This window comes from Capricornis sumatraensis, chromosome 4, assembly GCF_032405125.1.
Source record: "Capricornis sumatraensis isolate serow.1 chromosome 4, serow.2, whole genome shotgun sequence".
Classification (NCBI taxonomy): domain Eukaryota; kingdom Metazoa; phylum Chordata; class Mammalia; order Artiodactyla; family Bovidae; genus Capricornis; species Capricornis sumatraensis.
The window spans coordinates 62,587,725-62,609,941 of NC_091072.1; the positions used below are offsets into that span (position 1 = coordinate 62,587,725).

General features: G+C 37.5%; 2 protein-coding genes across 3 annotated transcripts in view; one reads left to right on the forward strand and one right to left on the reverse strand.

Moving 5' to 3' along the window:
• The first annotated feature begins 469 nt into the window (after nt 1–469).
• RLIG1 (RNA 5'-phosphate and 3'-OH ligase 1) lies at nt 470–13,246 on the forward strand. 2 transcript variants are annotated; one of them, XM_068969710.1, is made up of 8 exons: nt 470–690; nt 1,727–1,844; nt 4,832–4,927; nt 5,554–5,670; nt 7,116–7,313; nt 8,302–8,471; nt 9,771–9,865; nt 12,941–13,246. In XM_068969710.1, exons 1-8 carry the CDS (start codon nt 601–603, stop codon nt 13,116–13,118), a joined length of 1,062 nt encoding a protein of 353 aa, XP_068825811.1. In that variant the 5' UTR covers nt 470–600; the 3' UTR covers nt 13,119–13,246. The 2 variants fall into 2 exon arrangements, with proteins under 2 accessions (XP_068825811.1, XP_068825812.1); XM_068969711.1 differs by lacking the exon at nt 12,941–13,246 and having other exon boundaries at nt 9,771–11,544.
• CEP290 (centrosomal protein 290) overlaps nt 10,483–22,217 on the reverse strand; it is a 90,220-nt gene continuing 78,485 nt past the window's right edge. Inside the window, exons 47-53 of the mRNA XM_068969709.1 lie at nt 21,774–21,896; nt 20,389–20,561; nt 16,970–17,111; nt 15,667–15,740; nt 15,000–15,094; nt 11,821–11,900; nt 10,483–10,920 (exon numbers count right to left, since the gene is read on the reverse strand). Coding sequence (XP_068825810.1) covers nt 10,690–10,920; nt 11,821–11,900; nt 15,000–15,094; nt 15,667–15,740; nt 16,970–17,111; nt 20,389–20,561; nt 21,774–21,896 — 918 coding nt within the window. The 3' untranslated portion in view covers nt 10,483–10,689. The remainder of the gene's footprint in view (nt 10,921–11,820; nt 11,901–14,999; nt 15,095–15,666; nt 15,741–16,969; nt 17,112–20,388; nt 20,562–21,773; nt 21,897–22,217) is intronic.

A 22,217-nucleotide genomic window follows, 5' to 3' on the forward strand; every position in this document is an offset into this window, starting at 1 on the left:
CAGGTATTTTAATTGTAGCGTTTTCTAACATTTTTTCCTGGGAAATTACTTTTCATTTCGTTCTGAGATGTCTCCGGATATTTCTAAGCTTTTTCAGTGCTTTCCCCAGGAACACATTAAAGAGAACACGCAAATCTGTTTCATCAAAATGATGTTAAATAGCCACATGAAATAATTCATTACTTATCGATTGATAACATTTAATTTTCAAAAATATCATCGGCTACTAATACACACACACCAGAAACGGATGAAACCAGAAACGGATGAAACCAGAAACGGATCTTTGTATTTTCACAGTCATCAGAACCCTGAGGGACGCTCTCGAGAGCGCACACGAAGGTACCTCAGCTTGGGAACACGAAGTTACCTCGGGTTCCGCACTACAACTCCCAGAAGGCTCCGCGGCCAGGAGCCCGTTTCCGGGCGGGCGTCCCCGTCATACGCTCGGAACCGGGGAAATGGGGAGCGCGGCTACCTGGCCAGCTCGCGGCGTGTTCGCGACTTGAGTACACGGCTGACCCCTCTGAACGCTCTCCTGGTCAGGACCCGGCGCTGCTCGGAAGGGCCTTCTCCACTAGCACCGCTTGAGGACCCAACATGAGGCGCTTGGGGTCGGTGCAGCGGAAAATGCCGTGTGTGTTTGTGACGGAGGTGAAAGAGGAGCCTTCCACCAAAAGGGAGCATCAGGTACCGAGGAGCTCGGGGCCCGCTGGGCGGCCGCGGGTGGGCTCCTCCCCGCGGCGCAGGCTGCATTTGAACCCGCGAGCGCTTCCAGGTGCGGTAGAGCCGCCCTGCAGCGCGGAGGTCTCTCTGCAGGGTTCGCCCCGGCGGCCTAGGGTGCAGGTCTTCCTTTAGATAAAAGTGTCATAGACTGTAAAGAAAACGGTGGCATAGTCTTTCTCAGAAGTAAAAATCACGAAGTTCGTTGGAACTTTTTTTTCCCCTCCATTCTTGATGCTCTTTTGGCTTCCTGAGAATAAGCAAATCGTAAATTAAAAACGCAGTTTATTACTGATAAAACTGAAAGGGTGCCCATTTTTTTCCTTAGTACTTAACATACTTAACATTATATTATGCATTTTATGACTGTTGTCTCCTTCCTTAAACGTTCCACCGAAGGCAGGTGCCATTTGACCTCTATCCTAGTGTTGAGGACAGTGCTTACCCCTTAGGAGGCTTTTAGCAAATGATTATCAAGTAAGTGAACACACGTAACACCTGAGCTAGGCATACAGCTCTGCATAGAATATGATTCCTGGTGTCAAGCTCATTATGGTGGATAAAGAAACATGTGAATACAGTTGGCCTGTGAACAATGCCAGGATTCGGGGTCCGATCCCCTGAAATCCGAGTATAACTTGTGGTTGGCCCTCATATTCAAGTTTCCTCCGTAACAAGGCTTCTGCATTCAGGATTCAACCAACTGTGTGTAGTACTGCAGTATTTACTATGGAAAAAAAATTTTGCGTGTGTGGTCCCGTGCAGTTCAAACCCGTGTTGGTCGAGTCAACTGTATTTAACAAATCTGGGTAGACAAACATGTATTGCTGTGATAGCATAGAGGAGGAGGAGGTGATTTGTAAGAAGTTTACAGGAGAAATATTTTGAAGGATAAACTGGTGATCATACCTTGGAACTAGGGAAATTAAAAACTTCCAGGTGAGAGCATGTAGAAGGCATAGAGGCTGTTTATCTTAAACCAGTTTTCTTTTTCTCTTTTAAGCCATTTAAAGTTTTGGCAACTGAAACTGTAAGTCACAAGGCATTAGATGCAGATATATACAATGCAATTCCAACAGAAAAAGTGGATGGAACATGTTGTTATGTTACTAACTACAAAGGTAAAATAAAACTGTGCTACAAATATTTATTTTTCTTAATCACTTAAACTGTATATATCTGAAGTGCTCTTCATAAACCCTTGGAAAAAAGTCACAATTGATATATTATACTTACTCTACCATTGTATCTTTCTCTTGGGGGAAGAAAGGAAGATAACTTAGTATTTAATTAATACTGATTAAGGGCCAGACAGTATGATAAATGCTTTATGTGTTATCTTTATCTATCTGCACAATAAGCCTCTCCTGTTTCACTGAAACAGAAACCAAAGCTCAGAGAACATAATTTGTTCAAGACCATTTAATTAATGAAGGCTCAACTGGTAATAGGACCTAGGTTTATGTGACCCTAAAGCTTGTTCTTATTCTGCTGATCCCAGTGCTAATTCAGTTGTTTTATTACTGTTGTCAGTGTCTCTAATTTGTTTCATTTTAATGTACTTTAAAAGAGAAACTCAAATCGAAATTGTCAACTATGTTATGGAAAAAAATGCATTGAAAAGAGAGAAATAATCTGTGTGATTTCTTTTTTCTAGATATTGAAATTACTTCTCACTTCCAGCAAGAGAAATAAAAGTTAAATGCATATTGGATACGTTCTTCATAATAGGAAATCTCTTGTGAAGTGCATCTTTTTTCATTTTGTCGTGATGAAATTCACATACCGTTAACCATGTTGGTCCTTTTTAAGCGTACAGTTCAGTGTGGTGTGCACAGTTCTCATTGTTGCGCTGCTGTCACCACCACCCATCTCCAAAACTCTCTTCATCTTGCAAAACTAAGACTTTACACCTTTTAAATAACTCAGCCTCCCACCTTGTTTCACACACTGCTTTGTTTCTAGGATTTTGACTAGGTAACTCATGAAAGTGGAGTCTTACAGTATTTGTCATTTGGTGACTGGCTTATTTCACTTAGCATATTGTCCTTAAGATTCATTCGTGTTGTGGTGCATGTCAGAATTGCCTTCCTTTATAAAAGGATGAACACCACACATTGGTGTATACCACATAATTGTGTGTGTATACCGTTTATCCATCAGTGTGTACTAGGTGAACCGTGCTGTGAACATGGTACACAAATCTTAGAATCCCTCCTTTCGGTTTTTAGGGTATATATCCCAAAGTGGAATTGCTGGATCCTGTAGTAATTCTTTTTCATTTTTTTGAGGCACTGTTATACTGTTTTCTGTAGCAAGTGCACTGTTGTATTCCTACCAGGAGTATAGAAGAGTTCCAGCTTTTCCATACCCTCACCAACACTTGTTATTTTCTATTTTTTTGATAGTAGCCATCTTAATGGGTATACAGTACATTTTTTATGTTTATTTTTAAAAAGAACAAAAGGTTCATTCAACAGAAATGACAGTGTAGTTTTAATATGGTTCTTCATATTATTTATTGGTATAGCTAATAAGTAATGTAGAATGCCTTACCCAAACTGTAATCAATAATTTTTCAAATAGCTGATTTATATATTTGAAGAAATAAAGTTTTCTTTAGGGTTTTATATTTATATTGTGGGCTTCCCAGGCAGCACTAGTGGTAAAGAACCCTCCTATGTAGGAGACATAAGCGAAGTGGGTTCCATCCCTGGGTCAGGAAGATTTCCCTGGAGGAGGGCCAGGCAATCCACTCCAGTATTCTTGCCTGAAGAGTCCCATGGACAGGGAAGCCTGGGAGGCTACAGTCCATAGGGTTACAAAGAGTGAGACATGACTAAAGTGACTTACTTAGCACACAGGCACATACTTATACTAAGAAACTTAAGTATGCGTCACATTGTGTAATTACTATCAATATAATGGTGGCAGTTAAAGAAAATTGGGTTGCTAAAGAAAACTTCGAGAACCCAGAGTGACAGTGCTTATAAATCCACAGTTAATTACAGGTACAGGATAGGCAATACAGTAAGGGCATTAAAAGGATGTACATCACAACCAAAGACTCTGTCACAGTGAAGGGTCTGATGTTGCTGCTGCTAAGTCATGTCAGTTGTGTCTGACTCTGCGATCCCATAGATGGCAGCCCACCAGACTCCTGTCCCTGGGATTCTCTAGGCAAGAACACTGGAGTGGGTTGCCATTTCCTTCTCCAGTGCATGAAAGTGAAAAGTGAAAGTAAAGTCACTCAGTCGTGTCTGACTCTTTGCGAAATGGTGTCTGACTCTTCAAGACCCCATGGACTGTAGCCTCCCAGGCTCCTGCGTCCATGGGATTTCCCAGGCTAAAGTACTGGAGTGGGTTGCCATTGCCTTCTCTGAAGGGTCTGATGAGACCTGGTGAAAGCATCTATGGTCCTCCACTGATGCCTCCCCTACCTTCCTGACAAATCTAGGAAAGACAAACTTTTAAAATTAGGGACCACCACTGATGTAGGCAGGGAACACTTCAGAAACAGGGAATCTGAAATGCAGTCTCAGCTGGGGACTTTTATATTTTGCTGGTCATGAAGGCATCTTCCTGCTAAGTAACCAGCAGCAGCCCCCCAGGAGGCTCACTGAGACCAAGTGCAACTCCTTAGTCTCACTGTTGTCGAGGAAAAATGCTAGTATGTACCCTGGAACTTCTCAGAACCCTGACTGCAAACCATCACTATTCATCAGTGTTCCATGTCTTGACCCCAGGGGTCAGAGCCATGTAAAACACTAGCTTCACTCCACGTTTTTGGAGGTTAACCCTCATAGCATAATTTAACATAGTTACATTTTAGAGAAGGTGTGAATACAATTTCTGGTTATGTTTCTGTTAGCAGAGAGAGCTTCCGTTTCTCACGATTACTAGTTTCTCACATGTCTGTGGGATGATGTCCTTACTGAAATGGTCAAATTTGTTTTGTTATCCTGCATATTTCTCTTTGTCTTTCGGGTTGTTTCCCTTAGAGGAAATGACCCTGCATTTATTGAAAAAGGTTATATTGAAATGTCTTTCAAGCTAAATTTTATTGTTTGCCTCTTAAACTTTTTTTTTTTTCTCTATTATTTTTTAGGTCAGCCATACCTCTGGGCTCGGCTAGATAGGAAACCTAACAAATTAGCTGAGAAAAGATTTAAAAATTTTCTACATTCAAAACAAAACTCAAAAGGTTCGTGGGTCCTTTTTTTTTTTTTTAAAGCTATTCATGATTTAAGTTGAAATTTTTGTCTTATTTCTTGCTGTGGTGGTCTATACATTATATCCTTTACAGTTTAAGCACTTTGGGAAAAGAAAAAAATTACAAGTGAGTATCTTTTTATGTAAAAGCATATTCTTGAAAAAGATTTTAAAATATTTCCTAACATTTCTGTGACTCTTCATTGTAGTTTATTAAAACATACACGTTACTATGAATGACACATTTGGTTATTAATAGTTTTACATTAACTTTCTCTAAGTATAAGTAGATATATACATGTATCATTATATATCCACTCATATATAATCTTTATACATTTGTATTCATAGTGCATTAAAAATTCACCATGAATATACATACTGTAACACTGGCTGCTTTATAGACTGTTAACCTACTGTTAAAGATGGTGGGTTCAAAATTGGAAATTTGAAGTGTTAGTACCTTCACCCTGAGAATTGTGGTGGTGGTAATGAATGGAAACTAATTAATATGGTACCTGATTTGATGGGGCTCATTAGTGGTTCCCACTTTGAATTTGTTCAGTGTTTTATATTGCTTAAAGTATCACCACACATAAGATTATTTAATTCTTTTAGAATTTTTTTGGAATGTTGAGGAGGACTTCAAACCTGTTCCAGAGTGCTGGATACCAGCGAAGGAAATAGAACAGCTAAATGGGAATCCAGTGCCTGATGAAAATGGACACATTCCTGGTATTACTAGATCTCTTCTAAGATAGTTTTCTGTTTACTAGTAAAAAGAATGAGATACATGCAATTGGAAATTAGAATATAATTTTAATATGGTGGTTCATGGTATTTATACCAAAGATGTTTCATATCAAGACTGTCCTTTCAGTTTTAGAATATTTTCTCAGATGGACAGTTTACTACCTATAGTCTATAAAAATTAATAAAGCATTGAGTTTGGGAATAGCCTTGAAGTATTGTCAGGATAGATGGTATGATCGATTAAATCATATAAGCCTTTACTTTTTAGACTGAGGGTAACAATATGCATATGTTTTTAAGTACCTATAATGTGCGAAAGTATTCTTAGATTTTAGTAATATAAAAATGAATATCAGAACCCTTATCCTTGATGATCTTGTAGACAGTAGGAAAACAAGTCTACCAATAATAGTATGATTCGAGAACTAGAAGGAAATAATGCACAAGGTACAGCTGGAGAAAAGAAGAAGAATTCCTAGTTCAATCTTGGTGGCTAGTAGAGTCATCTAAGAAGAATGGACATTTATCCTGAAGCTGAAGAACCAGGAAGTTAGTTGGCAAGGGAAGAGAGGTTAGCTTAGGCAAGCTTCCACAAAGGGCAGAGGTCATGGCATCTTTTGGAAATTTTAAATAACACCTCAGTGTGGCTGGAATGTTTATAACTTGGGTTATAAAAGCAGAGGCTGGAGATGTGTAATGGGGTCACATCTTACACAGCTTTTGATTCTATCTGAAGAACTTTGTGAAGTTTCTCCTAAAGATGACTATTAAGCAGCAATACAACAGAACTAAATATAAATTCCTGAAATAGAACTGTGATAAAAGTAGGGTAGGGAGTTGGAGATAGTAGACTAGTGAAGAGGTTATTATGAATACCAAAGGTGTGATGGTCATAATAGTGTTTATGCCATAGTTTGGGGTTTTTTTTTTGGTAAGGAATTCTCCACAACAAAGAAGCCTAATCTGGCAACAGAAGTTAGGAAGGGAATAGCATTTGATAAATGTAGAATCAATACATTGTTCAATAAATACTGGAACAATACAATAAATTGCAGAACAATTGCATCTGTCTGTTGTCCCTGAAACTGGAAAGGAGGTAGAGAGAAACTGAAAAAAGGTTTTAGTGCTGTGTCTTAGAATGGCGCTCAGTTCTTATTGAAAATATGAATTTTCTTTTAAAAGAATTCTGGGTACTCTGTACTAAATAATCAAACAGGTTAATTCCTTTGCAGAATCAAGAGACCTTATGATTAGAAAAAGGATGATTTACAAAGTAGTAGAACTGTTAACATCTCCACTGATGTTGAATGATAACCTTATGTGACAGAACATCCAGAAAATTGGCGACAAAAATTAAAATTACCTTAGTCATAATCCAGAGAAAAACAATGCAAAAAGAAAACCTCACTTGTTTCTTTAAATGATAGGTTGGGTACCAGTGGAGAAAAACAACAAACAGTACTGCTGGCATTTGTCTGTAGTCAATTACGAGTTTGAGATCGCCCTGGTCCTGAGGCATCATCCTGATGATCCTGGCCTTTTGGAAATTTGTGCAGTGCCGCTCTCAGATCTTCTAGAACAAACACTGGAGCTCATAGGAACCAATATTAATGGAAATCCTTATGGTGAGTAAACCCTTTTTCTTGTTTAGTTACAGTAGTCATTTATAAAGAAAACTTCCTAGGTTCCACTGAAAGAAATACACACTACAGGAGTGACTAATAAACTTGGAATTTTTTTTTTTTAGATTCCCTTTTTAAGTGAAATCATATAGTGTTTGTCTGTTATTTCACTTAGCATAATATCCTTTAGGTTTATACATGTTGTTATTACTGACAAGATTTCATTCTTTTTTTATGCCTAATGTTCCATTTTCTGTATGTGTACCCTATATCTTTATCCATTCATGGTGAGGTAATTAGTTTAATTATAACAGCTAAGAGTAAAATAAATAAAAGAATTAGCAATGAATATCATAAGCAGCATCAGAATATATGCCATGATTTGAGTACAAGTCCTCAGGGCACTATGGAGTATTGTTGACAGGCAGATGAAGATAGAGCCAAGGTCATTAAAGCTGTAATAACAAAATCCAATATAGCGATCAGAAGCAGATTGATTGGCAGGTGAAAAGAAGCTAAGACAGTGACTGTGCAAGTTAGCAGATACAGCGGGGCCATTTGGCAAACACTGAATGATTGTGGCCACTGGTGTACAGCAGTGGTTGGTGGACTTTTCTGTAAAAGGCTGCATAGTAAATATTTAGTTTTGGGGGGCCATATCTCTGAAAGACCATAGACAGTACTTAAATGAATGGGTTGGCTGTGTTCCATTGAAACAATTTACAAAAACAGGCATTTGGCTGGATTTGGTCTGAAGGTTAAAGTTTGCCAACTCCTGGTATAGAGCACTTGAAGGTAGAATTTAGACTTAGTGGGATAAAGTGCCAACTTGTGAGTGAAGGCAGTTGTAATATATTTCTCTTCAAGGAATCAGACTTTTTGGTAAATTTATCCCTCAGTGTTTTAAGAAGGTTTTTTTACTTGGAGGGAGAAATTTTCCGATTCTTTTTGAAACGTCTGAATGGCTAATGGCAAATTTTTATGATTTTAGGGTTAGGAAGCAAAAAGCATCCATTACATCTTCTTATACCACATGGAGCATTTCAAATAAGAAATCTACCTACCTTGAAGCACAGTGATCTGTTGTCCTGGTTCGATGGTTGCAGAGAGGGTAAAATTGAAGGAATAGTATGGCATTGCAATGATGGTTGTTTAATCAAGGTAATGGCAGAAAATAATTTGTAAGGTTATGTCATTTTATGTTCCTGAAACAAAGTAGAAGTGGCACTGCAGTACTCTACAAATTGCAGTAATTCTGATACGCAATAATGTCTTCATCAAATTGCAGCAATTCTGATATGCAGTAATGTCTTCATCTCGCGTGCCACCATCTTTATACGATAACATTGTTTCCCAGTATGCATTCTGTGGGGCTTTGGTTCTTCTAGATGTGCTTCAGAATGAAAGTGATGAAAATGTCTGGAAGACCCTACATACTACATATTCCTTCTTGGAAATTCATGTTGAACATATGTATTCTCTGAATCATCTGTACTATAATGACCTCATGTGAAAGCATTTCTCAAACTTGCTTGATTATAGAATTTGTTGAGGTGACAGTTAATATGTACAGAATGAATTACTTTACACTTTTTGCCCTTTCTGTGTCCTGAACTTGTCTATTTAATTTCATATAGGTTCACATTGTAATGTTCAAAACTGGAACTAATCCAGTTTGGACCAATCCAGACTCCAAATAATTAACTGAAGCCAAAAACTTAGAAATAATTTTTAACACCTCTGTCCATCACTTCATACATCTAATTATCAGTTCTGAAAGATTCTCATCTGTTGTATCTGTGTACTTCTCACCAACCAACTGGCTGCTAATTTTAATTTAAACCAAGATTCATGCTTGAATTATTTTATCACCATCCCAAGCATTATCTTTCAGTCTTATCCCTGTCCTGTCTTCACAAATGAATGAGAATATTGTTCACTTGCGTAGTGACATTTAAGATTTTTCATGATCTAGCACCTGCTAAAATTTCTAGAACTCTCCACTTCCATCTCTCAAACATACACACATTGTGTATGTTCTTAACTAAATGCAACCAGAGCAAAAAGCACTATTCTATCACATATTATTCCCTTTGGTTAGAATGACTTCTACCCATATTTTTCAATTGGCTACCTTCTGTATTTAGCAACAGACTCTATTATTCATTACCATTTTTATGGAGCCCCTGATTATGTTCCTGGAATGTTTCCAGGTGCTGAAAGTACAGAGTTAACAAAACAGTGTCTGCCTTCATGAAGCTTACATTCTAATGGGGAAGACAGACAATAAGCAAGTAAATATGTACCATGTCAGGAGGAAAACATCTATTAAAAAAAAAAGGGTTAGATGAAGTGCAGCCTTAAATAACTCCCAGTGGCTGGGAAACAGTAGGCACTCAGAAGATGTGTAAGTGAGTAAAGATAATATAGGCTAAAGCTAACTTTTTTCTTTCTTTTCAGGTCCATCGCCACCATCTTGGTTTATGTTGGCCGATCCCAGATACTTATATGAATTCAAAACCAGTTATTATCAACATGAATCTGAACAAATATGAGTATGCCTTTGATGCTAAGTGTTTGTTTAATCATTTTTCAAAAATAGACAATCAGAAATTTGGTAGGCTCAAAGATATAATACTTAATGTATAAACTGGAAGTGCAATTAAAAACTAGCTTCATTGTTGTTCTGTTTCAATGTTGAATACTCTGCCATGTTTATAAGGTAAAAATATCTCAGATTCAGTTTATTATTCAGTGTCTTAATATAGCAACATCTCTTTTAGCATTTAAAGCAATCAATTTTCCAGCTGCAAATATCTATTCAAATTTTTATTTAGAAACAGCAAATGAATGTTAACCTCTGGAATTAAAAATATAATAATAAGCTCTCCACCTTGTACAAAGGTTGGATTCAGTCCATTGTACATGGGTAGTTTAAAAGACAAACCAACAATTTTGGACTATTACTTTAAAAATTAAATAGTTTAAACTGAATTTAAAATTGCTAGACATTTAACAAAACATATGGCTCAACTTAATAACATATATATAGACATAATTTCAGAATCTTAACACATATATAAATATGTAAGTATATATAAAATCCCAGTTTTAGAAACTTGGTACAACATTATAAATGTATAAAAATTTACCATAGCTCATTGCCTATTTGACAGACATACTAACAGTCTTCAAAAATATACTTTCCTAAGATGTTGAAATTTTTATATAATTTTATTTACTAAAAATTCCAATTTAAGTAAAGCTATGAGGTATTGAAAAGGAAATCATGTAGGTCAGACTTGCTTGATTTCCAGATGGAATTTTAACTTACAAAGTTAGTAAATAGTTAAATAAAACTATAGTTAGAGATGGCCTTTTAGTATATGGGGAAATTAACAGGATTTTCCTCCTCATCTTCAAACTGTTCAGAAGCAGCAAGAGGACTAGTTAATTCAACTCCAAATTGTTCAGAAAGTTTTTTTAACTTCTCTTCTAAGAGAATACTTTTTTTCACTTCTTCTTTGTAGTTATACTTCAGATCTTCTATTTCTTCAAAAAATGATGGATCAAAATTTTCCAGTTCTTTTTTCAGCTTTTTTATTTCCTCCTAATAAGAATATATTATCTTGTAAAGGTATACACAGGAGAAAAATACATTCTTTAGGTCTGAACTAAAGAGAATGATTTACAAACATGAAAGCCAAAGAAACTTGAATAGTCAAATACAAGGCAGAAGTCAAATTATTCTCTAAATTATGTCCTATTCTGGCACTACAATTTATCAATTATTAAATCAGAGGGGATTTAATCTTTCCCCAAAAGAATATTATGTTCTCAGTGTGAGGCAGTCAAAAAACTTGGTTATTCACAACACTGAAGTTATTCTGGTTACAATTCTTTGGTTTAGGCATCATTTGTATTTTCTTTACAAGTATCTAATTTTAATGAATAGTGGTCACCTGTTATAAATATATTTATGATCACGGAAACTGTATGGCTTCTGCCTGGCCAAAAGTTAGCATCTAATAAAGAAACAATTTGAGCTTTAATGACTAGGTAGAATAGCCAGAGAGCACTAGTTAATTTTCATATTTATGTTCCTTCATTCTGTTTATAGAGTCTTAAAGAGATAAAGCATATCAAATATCTTTATGTGAACCATTTCTGAAAATAATTGAAAAAGACACTAATCCCAATGTGACCCAAAACTTAGGAAAATATTAAAATAATGAGCTATATTTGTGACAATAAAAAATAATTAACTCTCTAAAGAATCCCATTTGTTCTGTCTTAATTTTTGGGGAGTTCTCTATAGTATTTTTAATACAGTCAGATGAATATAAAAACCTTAATATCAAGGTTTAAATGTAAGTATAAAATGTGATTCCAGGAATATTTAGGATACATAGTTAAAACTCAGAGATGGTGATCATGAAAACAGTTTTCAACAGCTGTTTTCACAAAACATTTATAATATATTTATAATTAGATATAATTAAATACTTACCTTCAAATGCTGCTTTTCCATGTCTGAGGTTCTGAGCTGTGTCTCTAGATCTTTGACCTTTTCCTTTAGTTGATCAGGATCTGCCCCCACAAAGTGAAAATTAGACTAAGCTTTTTCCCACTCTGAGTTCAAGATAATGGACTTATTTTAGAAGAGAAAGAAGAAACTTATGCAACTAGAGCCTGGAAAATGTGGCCTTTTATAGCTGAAACAGTTCAGGCTGTGAATTCTGTATGCTAACCTCTATATCAATTCCATAGCAAACAAAGAAAAGAGACATATGCTAGGTGTTAGAAGTATAGAGTCAGGTTAATTTTTACATGGAAGAAATCATTATTTGCAGAGGAAAATTCTAGAACCAAGAAAATTTTTTAGGTCTAAATGTACAACGATAGAATAAGTATATGATTAGGGAAGGGGCTATAGCCATAAGGTGGCCAAGTGCTCCGGTTACCAGCAGCTCTGGCTGTTCCCTGTGCATCAGGATGTATTTACTGTGTAGTTACTATGTGAAGAATGTGCTAGGCAGGATACACAAAGATGAATACATCCTGACGTTTTGGTAGGAAAACAGAAAGCAAAAGGGCATTAGTTTAATTTATTGATTTCCTCCAGAGTTAAACATATCTCTAATTTTATAGGGAATCGATCTGCAGTAGGAATTTTTCTTTAATTAACCATCTTTGCTAGAAACATTTTCTTTAAACTGCATATAATGTGTCATATACCCATCAAAAGGTAAACTTTTTTAAAATGCTAAAGTTTGAGAAAATAATGGTCAGCAAACACATTTTCATTAATGGGACAGGAAGCATATTCTATTAAGGTGACCTTGGAATGCTCCTCTAATTTAAGTAGGAGACAAGTATTTTCCTCATACTTTTCAAAGCTTTCCTCACCTTTGCATAAAGTGCTCATGATTTTGTTTACAGAGTTGATTCTTGATCACTGAAATGCTGTGCGAGTTGTCTTAATCAGTGGGATGCTATATATTACACACACTGGTAATGAAATAGTGCAGTAAAATTGATTATGTATGTGTGTGTGCTCAGTTGTGTCTAACTTTTTGTCACCCACGGACTGTAGCTCACCAGGCTCTTCTGTCCATAGAATTTTGCAGGCAAGAAGACTGGAGTGGATTGCCATTTTCTACACCCTGGGACCTTCGCGACTCAGGGATCAAACCCACATCTCTTGTGTCTCCAGCATTGGCAGGTGGATTCCTGACACTGTGCCACCTGGGAAGCCCAGTTATGATGTATAAGCATTTTCCAAAAGTTAGCTTAATAAGCACTTAAATAGTGCTTTAAAATTTCCAAAACCATTTGATTTTTGAGCCTTAACAATCTTTTACTGATATCCTCATTTTTAAATAGGAGATAAAGAATATGAGGGTTCAGAAATCCCCTCTTGGGATGCTGGAGTTTAGAGAGAACTTGCCAAATGTCAGCAGCATTAACAGCTCTTTAGTACTGTGTCTGGTGTAGTATACCAAACTGGCTGCTGTTGTCAGACGAGGTTTATGCATGTACGTCTAGTCACCAAAAGTATAGTGGTCAATAGCAGAGAATGGCAAGGAACTTTGGAGTTTCATAGCTTTAGGCTTCAATCTGCCTCAGCTGCTTCCTAGCTGTTGTAGCCTTGCGGACAGGTTAACCTCTTTGAATGGAGGTAAAATGGAGACAGAAGTACTCAAAATTCAGGGTCATAAGAATTATAAAATGCTTGTAAAGAATTTAGCATAGTGTTTGATACAACTCATACGTGATAGTCTTGTTGCTATTTTGTATAAAAGCTGCTTGGTAGGATACTGAAAAGCTATGTGAAATAGTAAAAAACTGCTCAGATATAAGTTACTATAATCCTTTGGAACAGAATTTGGCATTTCCATCAAGCTGTCTGGTACAATATGCAAACAAACAATAGATTCTGCTTATAGTTAAGTTCTATAACATGAAAAATCAATTAGTGAATTTTGAACCACTGTCCTTAGGGAAAATATACACATATATCTCACATAGATTTTATATCTGAAATCCTGGAAACAACTCATCTTAGAACAACTTGTTCTATTTTGTTTTACAAGAGAGAAAACAAGGTTCAGAAGTGTCAAGAGACCCCTGAGTCTGCCCCAATAACAGGTATCAGAACTGAGCTTTAAATCCAGTCCAGCTGGTCCCAGAACCAGCGGTTCCTGCCCTGCGCTGCACTCCCCCGTACTGCCTCCATCCTCTGGTCATCCCTGTACGACAGCTGAAACAAACGCAGAGCGTCACCTTGTTGAATCTCATCTGGAAAACTGTGCATCATAAAACTTAAATTTCTCACTCCTCTGTTTATGTCTGCAGAAGTACCACACAGAACTGATGTTAGATTACAAGTAAATTGTAGTAAGTGAACGTGCAAATACAGAATCTGCAAATAATGAGGATCAGCTGTTCACTATATGTGTACCCATGTATATACATTACGTGTGTGTGTGTGTTAGTTGCTCAGTCATGTCCGACTCTTTGCAACCCCATGAACTGTAGCCCGCCAGGCTCTTCTGTCCATGGAATTCTCCAGACAAGAATACTGGAGTGGGTTGCCATTCCCTTCTCCAGGGGATCTTCCCAACCTAGGGACTGAACCAAGGTCTTCTGAATTGCAGGGGGATTCTTTACCTGTGAGCTACCAATTGCTTATTAATACATTACCTAAGCACACTGGAATAGTGAAATGATTAGTAACCACTTCTGAATGCAAATAGAGGCTAGGTTAGACTTTACTTTGTAAAAGGAAAAAAGAAAGGATATAGGCAATGTTTGCTTATATACATGGTTTTTAAATTAATAACAAGATGAAAATAACATTTAGAAGAATATGTTAAATGGGCTTCAAAGGGCCTATACTGAGAAACTGGAAGCAAGAGACTTAGTATTCATTACTTAGCATTATATGATGATAAATCTGTAACATCCAGAAGCGACACAAGGAGAAAGGTTTGAATACTTGCTACTCAGTATTACAAATAAAGGGCTCAATGGGAATACTGCTGTGTGGAGGAAAGAGACAGCTCTAAAAACTTACATCAAGGATTTGATTTTTTAGGAAGACAGTTAAATCTGTAAACAAGGCATATCCTAATTCAAAAACTTGGGTTAGCTAACATGCTATGAGTATGTTAAAAAATACATTACCAGATATGGTACTTTCAAGTCCATTTTGGTCTTTGTTAATTTCTATCCGATGGATTAATTCTTCTTTTTCTTTTTCCAGCTGACTGTTAGCTAATCTAGAACACAATGATAATGTGTTAAAAAAAAAAAAAAAAAAAAGACACTGCACCACAAAATAGGTCTGAGCATTTCTTTAACTGTGTGATACACAGTGCTTAGAACTTGCTAATGTTTATAAAGGTAAACATTTGTCCATCTCCTTCAATTACTGCAGTGCTCCCATTCTCAAACAGAAATCACAGATTAAAAATCCACATTTTTCTTAAAATTTTATGTCATTTTCAAGAGTAGTTTTGGAGGGAGAAGCCTCACAGGAGTGTGCTACACAGAGCCTTGGAAGTAAAGAATTTTTTTTCTCATTCCATTAATACTTGCCTTTGGAAGCTAAGGTTTAATATATTCTATGCTATTAAGAAAGTTTAAATTACAGACGACACCTATATTAGGACCTGGTTTATCCTTTTTATACCATCTATTATATAAAAGAGCGACTGGCATTAGAAGGGTGAAAGAAGGCTGATAAACGAATTAGGCAGCAAGGGTGAAAAATCTTAACTCTAGATACAGCAAACCTGGTTGTATTAAAAAATGATTTTTGAAAAAGTAGTCATACAAACAAATAATATACCTAAGAACTCGAAGCTCCCGTTGAAGGCCTTGCTCTGTCTCATCACCTTCAGGAACATGTTTGAGAATCTCAATCTTTGTGCACAATGAAAAGTTAGAAGACAAAGTTTGACATGGACATATGGGGTTTTATAAAGATCCATAGTTTCAATAAAGCATAATTTTAGAATGTGAGCTTTCAAAAGTACATATGATTACACATCTATGGTGAATCTATCCACTATTCACTCAACAATTATTTACTGAAGAACTACTGACTGCATGCCAGGCACTGTCCTAGGCACACTGGATACAGCAGTGGAAAAAACAGGCAAAATCCCTTCCTGCATGTTCCTGTGGTTCTCTCAGTGTCAGTGGGGGAAGACAATGAGCATGTGATGTGATGTAATCGGTTTACATTTCAAGATGGAGGAGCCTCTGAAGAAAAATAAGAGAGTAAGAGGACAGAAAGTGAATGGAACGCAGTGCGGGGATTGGGAGGGTCTGAGGAGCCTGCATTTAAGGAGAGACGTGCAAGTGGGGAGTGAGGTATGGGAATATTTGGACACAGTATTCTAAACAAGGGAAACAAAAGCAGGGCCCTGAATAAACCAAGTGAGTTTGGTCTGTTCCAAGGACTGAAAGGAGTTACTGTGGCTAGAATACTGAATACCAGAGAAAGTAAAGATGAGGCTAGAGAGGAAACCAGATGCCAGATCATGTAGGTCCTTGCCGGCTATGAAAGGACTTCAGGATTTTATGCTAGGGTATGGGAGCCACTGGAAGATTCTAAGGGTGGACTGCTATGATGTGCTTTATACTTTAAAAGGACTACTTGGTAAATACATGGAAAGTATGTCAGGGATAGGGCTTCCCAGGGCTTCCCTGTTATCTCAGTTGGTAAAGAATCCGCCTGCAATGCAGGAGACCCTGGTTGAATTCCTGGGTTGGGAAGAGCTGCTGGAAAAGGGATAGGCTACCCACTCCAGTATCCTGGCCTGGAGAATTCAATGGACTGGTGGGACTGCAAAGTGTCGGACACGACTGAGCGACTTTCACTTAGGGCTTCCCAGGTGGCGCTAGTGGTAAAGAATCTGCCTACAATGTAGGAGACGAGATGCAGGTCCGATCCTTGGGCTGGGAAGATCCCCTGAACTAGGAAATGGCAACCCACTCTGGTATTCTTGCCTGGGAAATCCCATAGACAGAGGAGCCTGGAGTGCTACAGTCCATGGGACCATAAAGAGTTGGACACAAGTGAGCAACTAACACACACACACATACACATACACACACACAGAAGGTGAAACAAGGACATTACTTGCCTGTTGCTCAAGGTCTGCCGTATATTTCTTAACTCTCTGTTCCCTCTCTGTTGCTTGTCTTACAAGCTGTTTAAGATCAGTAAGGCTTTTAGTTTTTTTGGCAATATCAGTTTCTAATTCTTTCAACTTGGTTTCATACATTCTAAAAGTATAAAGGGAAAAATGGTATAGACATGGAAAATAATTTCTCTTACTGATTTAAAAGCCACTGAAAATTTCTGCATTAAAAATAAAGAATATCTTATACTGGTTCTTCTGGTCAAATCTTCTTCTACATATTTATTTAGCATTATATGACAGCAAGGGAGAAGTACCCCTTAATTAACAGGCCAGTTAAATTGAGGATTTAGGTGTTTCCAAAGATTATAAACAAGGATGGAGCCTGATAAATCTGACCACGTAAAAGATTAACACCTTTTTCAGTCACAAAACTAAGAAATAGAAATTAAATTCATAAGAATATAAAATTGTATATTACTGGATATTCTTAGGAATATACTTAAAGATAACTAAAGCATTTCTCTCTCTCACTCACACACAAACACACTTGAGTTAATCCAGTTAGAACAAAACCAGTACAACACTCCTGGGAGAGGGAACAGAATGTGTAAAAGTAGGGATAAGAAAAATGGCATATCTGAATAGATTTGTTACCTTTCAGGAAATGATCAATAGTTCAAAAAAAAAAAAAAAGACCCCAAAAGAAATTTCTAAAACATTGAGCCAAAACGGTTTCCACAAGCATATTCCATCTTAGAAGAGACAACGTTCATAACATTCAGATTTCTCCAGAGAAAAGAAAAAGAAGAAGCACTTTGGCAAAATCAGGTTAAGGACAGGACAAGGAAGAAAAATTATTATTTCAATATTACATCAAAGAGTATTTGATAAACCTTAGGAACTTAGAAGGCAACACTGTTAACCTAACAAAAACTGTCAAAAAAAGTGCTGAAATACCTGAAATGCACTCCTGCACTCCATTTAATTCCTAGCTCTAATGCCAGCCAGTCAGAGAGGCCTTCTCTGACCACCTGTCTAAAACAGCTCCTGCATCACCCTGGACTGTCTCAGCAGTTGGTATTATAAAGCCAGACACAGAATAGATGTCATTAGTTTATTGAGTAAATAATAGAACAACTATAAAGATTTCAGTATAAGCATAATGTGTCATGGATACCAAAAGATAAATCACTTTACTGACCTGGGTGTCTAATCCCAGCTGCAGATCTGAGCCATTTTTAAGGTGGATTTAGGGATATATGAGGCTACAGACCAGAATTAGCCTTCTGTCAAGTTATGTTTTTTTGAAAGGTGTTTATTGGAGGCCTACTCTATGCTCAGTTACCTACACAGTTTTCAGATTAAAAACACAGAAATGATCTAAAAGGTCTCTCATTACCCTGCTCAAATTTATAAATCCTTTTCACATTCGTAATTTGTGTGTGTGTGTGTACCTTCACAGAGCCTTTTTTAGAAAAGAAAGGACGGGATTTATCATTTCCACAGATTAAAAAAAAAAACAACTTTAACTCACAGAAGAACTGTAATTTACTTGAGGTCAGAGTGAGAAATGTGTGTGTCAGTTGCTCAGTCATGTCCAACTCTGTGATCCCATGGACTGTAGCCCACCAGGCTCCCTGCCAATGCAGGAGACACAGGTTTGAACTTGGGATCAGGAAAATCCCCTGGAGAAGGAAGCAGCTATCCACTCCAGTATTCCACCTGGGCAATTCTTGCCTGGTGGGCTACAGTCTATGGAGTCACAAAAGAATCAGACACAACTCAGTGATTACACAACAAGCCCCAGAAGCTACCTGGCTTTCTGAAGAAACCTAGTTAAAGTAGGCCTTTTAGAAATATACCTAACATAAAGCAGAGTCCAGCATGTAGCAGGTACTGAGAAAATACCTGCTAGATAAATACATCTTGAAGCGACTTAGAATTCTTTTGGTCCCTACATGATTATAGCAGGAAATAAAGGACCAACCAAGAAGCCAATTGATAGGCCTGCTGGTTGAGAGCCTCTGCTGGAGTCTAAGCAGACAAAAGGAGAGACTCCTTCTCCCCTTTATACCATCACATACAGTATTTCAGTCAGCCCTTACATTAGCCCTCTGACAGAATCAAGAAACAGCTGTGGGGTGGGAGGAAGAGCACATTCTGAGTACTCTCATTAGGATGTTAGAAAGGGACCCTTCTTCAGGACTGTCTGGCCACCTGGACCCTCTAATCTACCTGTAAAACCTTCCTTCTGGGAGTTGTCTGACAGGGGCAAGTGCAGTGCAGCAGGCCCCCTCTGAGACCTGCTGTAGCCTCACAGTGCTAAGATTTCCATCCCAGCTGTAGTGACGGTGACCACAAACCCACATCCAGTCCATTCTAAACAGCAGCTAGACATCCAAGGGGGTACTTAGATGCACAGACAGAAGGAACTCTAAGAATATGGTAAGATAAAGACGACTCTGCCTTCTGAAATGGGGTCAGCAGATGTAAAGAACACAACTTCCTTCCGGATGATGTTACAAGGGAAGGACGTGGGCAGGATCTCATTGGTCTCCACTTCTATGCATACTCCTTGAAGTAGCTGCTTAAGGTTGAAATGAGAATGACACCAAAGCCTTTTAGCGACTCATCAGTCACAATGAACCACCCCTGGTGGTAGTGACAATGAACATACGAATATTTGCTAGTGAATTCCTGTTGCCCTCATTCCCAGAATTAAGAAGCAATGAAGCTAAAACTTGATCCCGGCTACGTGGCTGCTACATTATGTGTGTATGTGTGCTCGGCCATGTCCGACTCTCCTGCCACCCCCTGGATTACAGCCTGCCAGTGAATTATAGCCTGAACCTCTTTCATAGCCACAAAGTTTATTTGATAGGCAGGAATCACACATACCTGTAGAAAAGGCTCAAGGGGTGGGAGAACATCAAGTGCCAGAAAGTAGAGGCTGAAAGACACTAAAACTGTCTGCTGAATTCATCTGTTGAAGGTATTTGAAGACCAAGCTGCCCAGGACATAACTCCAAAACTGCAGCACAGCCTACTCTGGTATGCCACAGCTTGTGACAAGACGGCTCCATTGTGCCTGGCTTATACTTGCGGTAGAAAACGAACGCAGCACGGAGAAAAGCAGGACTAGTTGGGCACCGTCAGTCTGGGCTCATGGTTGACAGCAGCTTCAGGAAACTTGTTGGGCTCCAACACCCTCAGCCCAGCCCCAGCTCTGATCTGATCCATGCCCTGACACCCCAATTAGTTAAATCTCTTAAGGAAGAAAGAGTAAGGATCATGTTAAACCACCCAGTGGTTCTTCATGAAAGAACTAAGTGAATTAGAATAATGTCATATTCTTTAAAGACAATAATGGCAGAATTAGAACTGATAAAACTGGCAAATGTTAAGCTGCTTGTTCCTACCTTGTAACAACAATTGATTTCCAGCTCTTGCTGTCCGCACCTTCAAGCTGTGGACCTCTACTCTCTGCCAGCTGTAATCTCTTACCACTCTCTTCTAGTTGAACTGTCATCCTCTCATTTAATATCTCCAAATTATTCTTAGCTATCCGTAATTTCTCTGCAGCTTCAGTTTCCTATCATTAAAAGCTAATTAGTATGTTATGCCAAAAGGTAATACTGTTCTCATGAATGTAATATATTCAAAATTATCACTACAAACTAAAAAGAAAAATAACCTGAAGTTCTAAATGCTGATTAAAAGTCCAAAAAAAATCCAGTATTTTTTAAACTCTAAAACTGCAATATGGTCATCATAATTACAACAGTGCATGTAAATGAGGTTATAAAAATACATTTAAAATATTTTACTCCATAGTTACTTTGTCATATTTGTTATAATAGTTACCGAAAATGGAATAGTTTATGTCTTTAGATTTTTTAAAAAGATGTTTTGACTCTTTAATACCTGAGACATAACTATAAGTATAAACTGTGTGTAAGTACCACAGATTATTTCCATTATTAAACATCTACATTCAAAGAGCAGTATCACTCTGGCCTCAAAATGTGTTCAGATTCCATTGTAACTAGTTAAAAAATATTAATTGCAATTAATTCACTGGATCATCCATATAAATAATGACACATTTGTCTGGGGCAAGGAATATATTCTGTGTCTTAAACAGAAAGGAATCCTACTGTTTAACAAAATAGTTTCATATACTGTCTTGTACATCAAGTGTAATTCTAAGACATGTGCATAAATATTAATTCATTTAAACCCTGTAGCAGCTCTGTGAAATAGATACACTTAATAGTCCCAGTTTTACAGATGAGGAAACTGAGAGAAGGAGAAGGAATAGTAGATTGCCCTCATTCCCAGAATTAAGAAGTAATGAAGCTAAAGCTTGATCCTGGCTGTGTGGCTTCTACATTATGTGTGCACGTGTGCTCGGCCATGTCCGACTCTTCTGCCACCCCCGGACTACAGCCTGCCAGGCCCTCTGGCCGTGGGATTTCCCAGGGAATAATACTGGGGTGGGTTGCCACTTCCTCCTGCAGGGGATCTTCCCAACCTAGGGATCGAACCCTGTCTCCTGCATTGGCCGGTGAGTTCTTTATCCCTGTACCACCTGGGAAACCCAGCTGCTACATTATACTGCCTGTTAATTTATTATTTTTTTATTTTCAATGTTCCTCACTATGAAAGGATGGTGGGCATAAAGCACAATTCCTAAGTCTCTTAATATCTATTCTGAATAGACACTCATCAACTATTTCATTCAGTTTTCCCAAAATGTATTAATTAATGTAAAAATAAGTGTAGTCAATAATGAAAGTCATACTTTTTTAAGTTCTTTACGAAGTCTGTCATTTTCAGCAACAATTTTCTCTGTGCCTTTGGCTTTGGATTCATAGTGCATGCTCAACTGACGTCCAAGATGAACTTTGAGTTTTTCTAATTCAGCCTAGAAATTTAAAAAACTCTACATTATCAAAATGAGGAAATAAATGATGGTCCCATAAACTCTTAGTTCAACATAGTTTTATAGCTGGTATTTGATACAATTAGAATTAAATTCTTCCCTTTAATACTGGTCATCTAGAGCAGAGGTTTCTAATCTTGGCTTAGAATGAGCTGAGGACTTAAAAAACAAAACAACAATACCAATGGTGGGACCAATCCCCAAATAACTGATCAATCTCAAAATTAGAGTCTTAAGCAACTGTATTTTTGAAAGTAGACACAGTTGATTATTTTATGTTGCCAGAGTGAGAACCAATGGTCT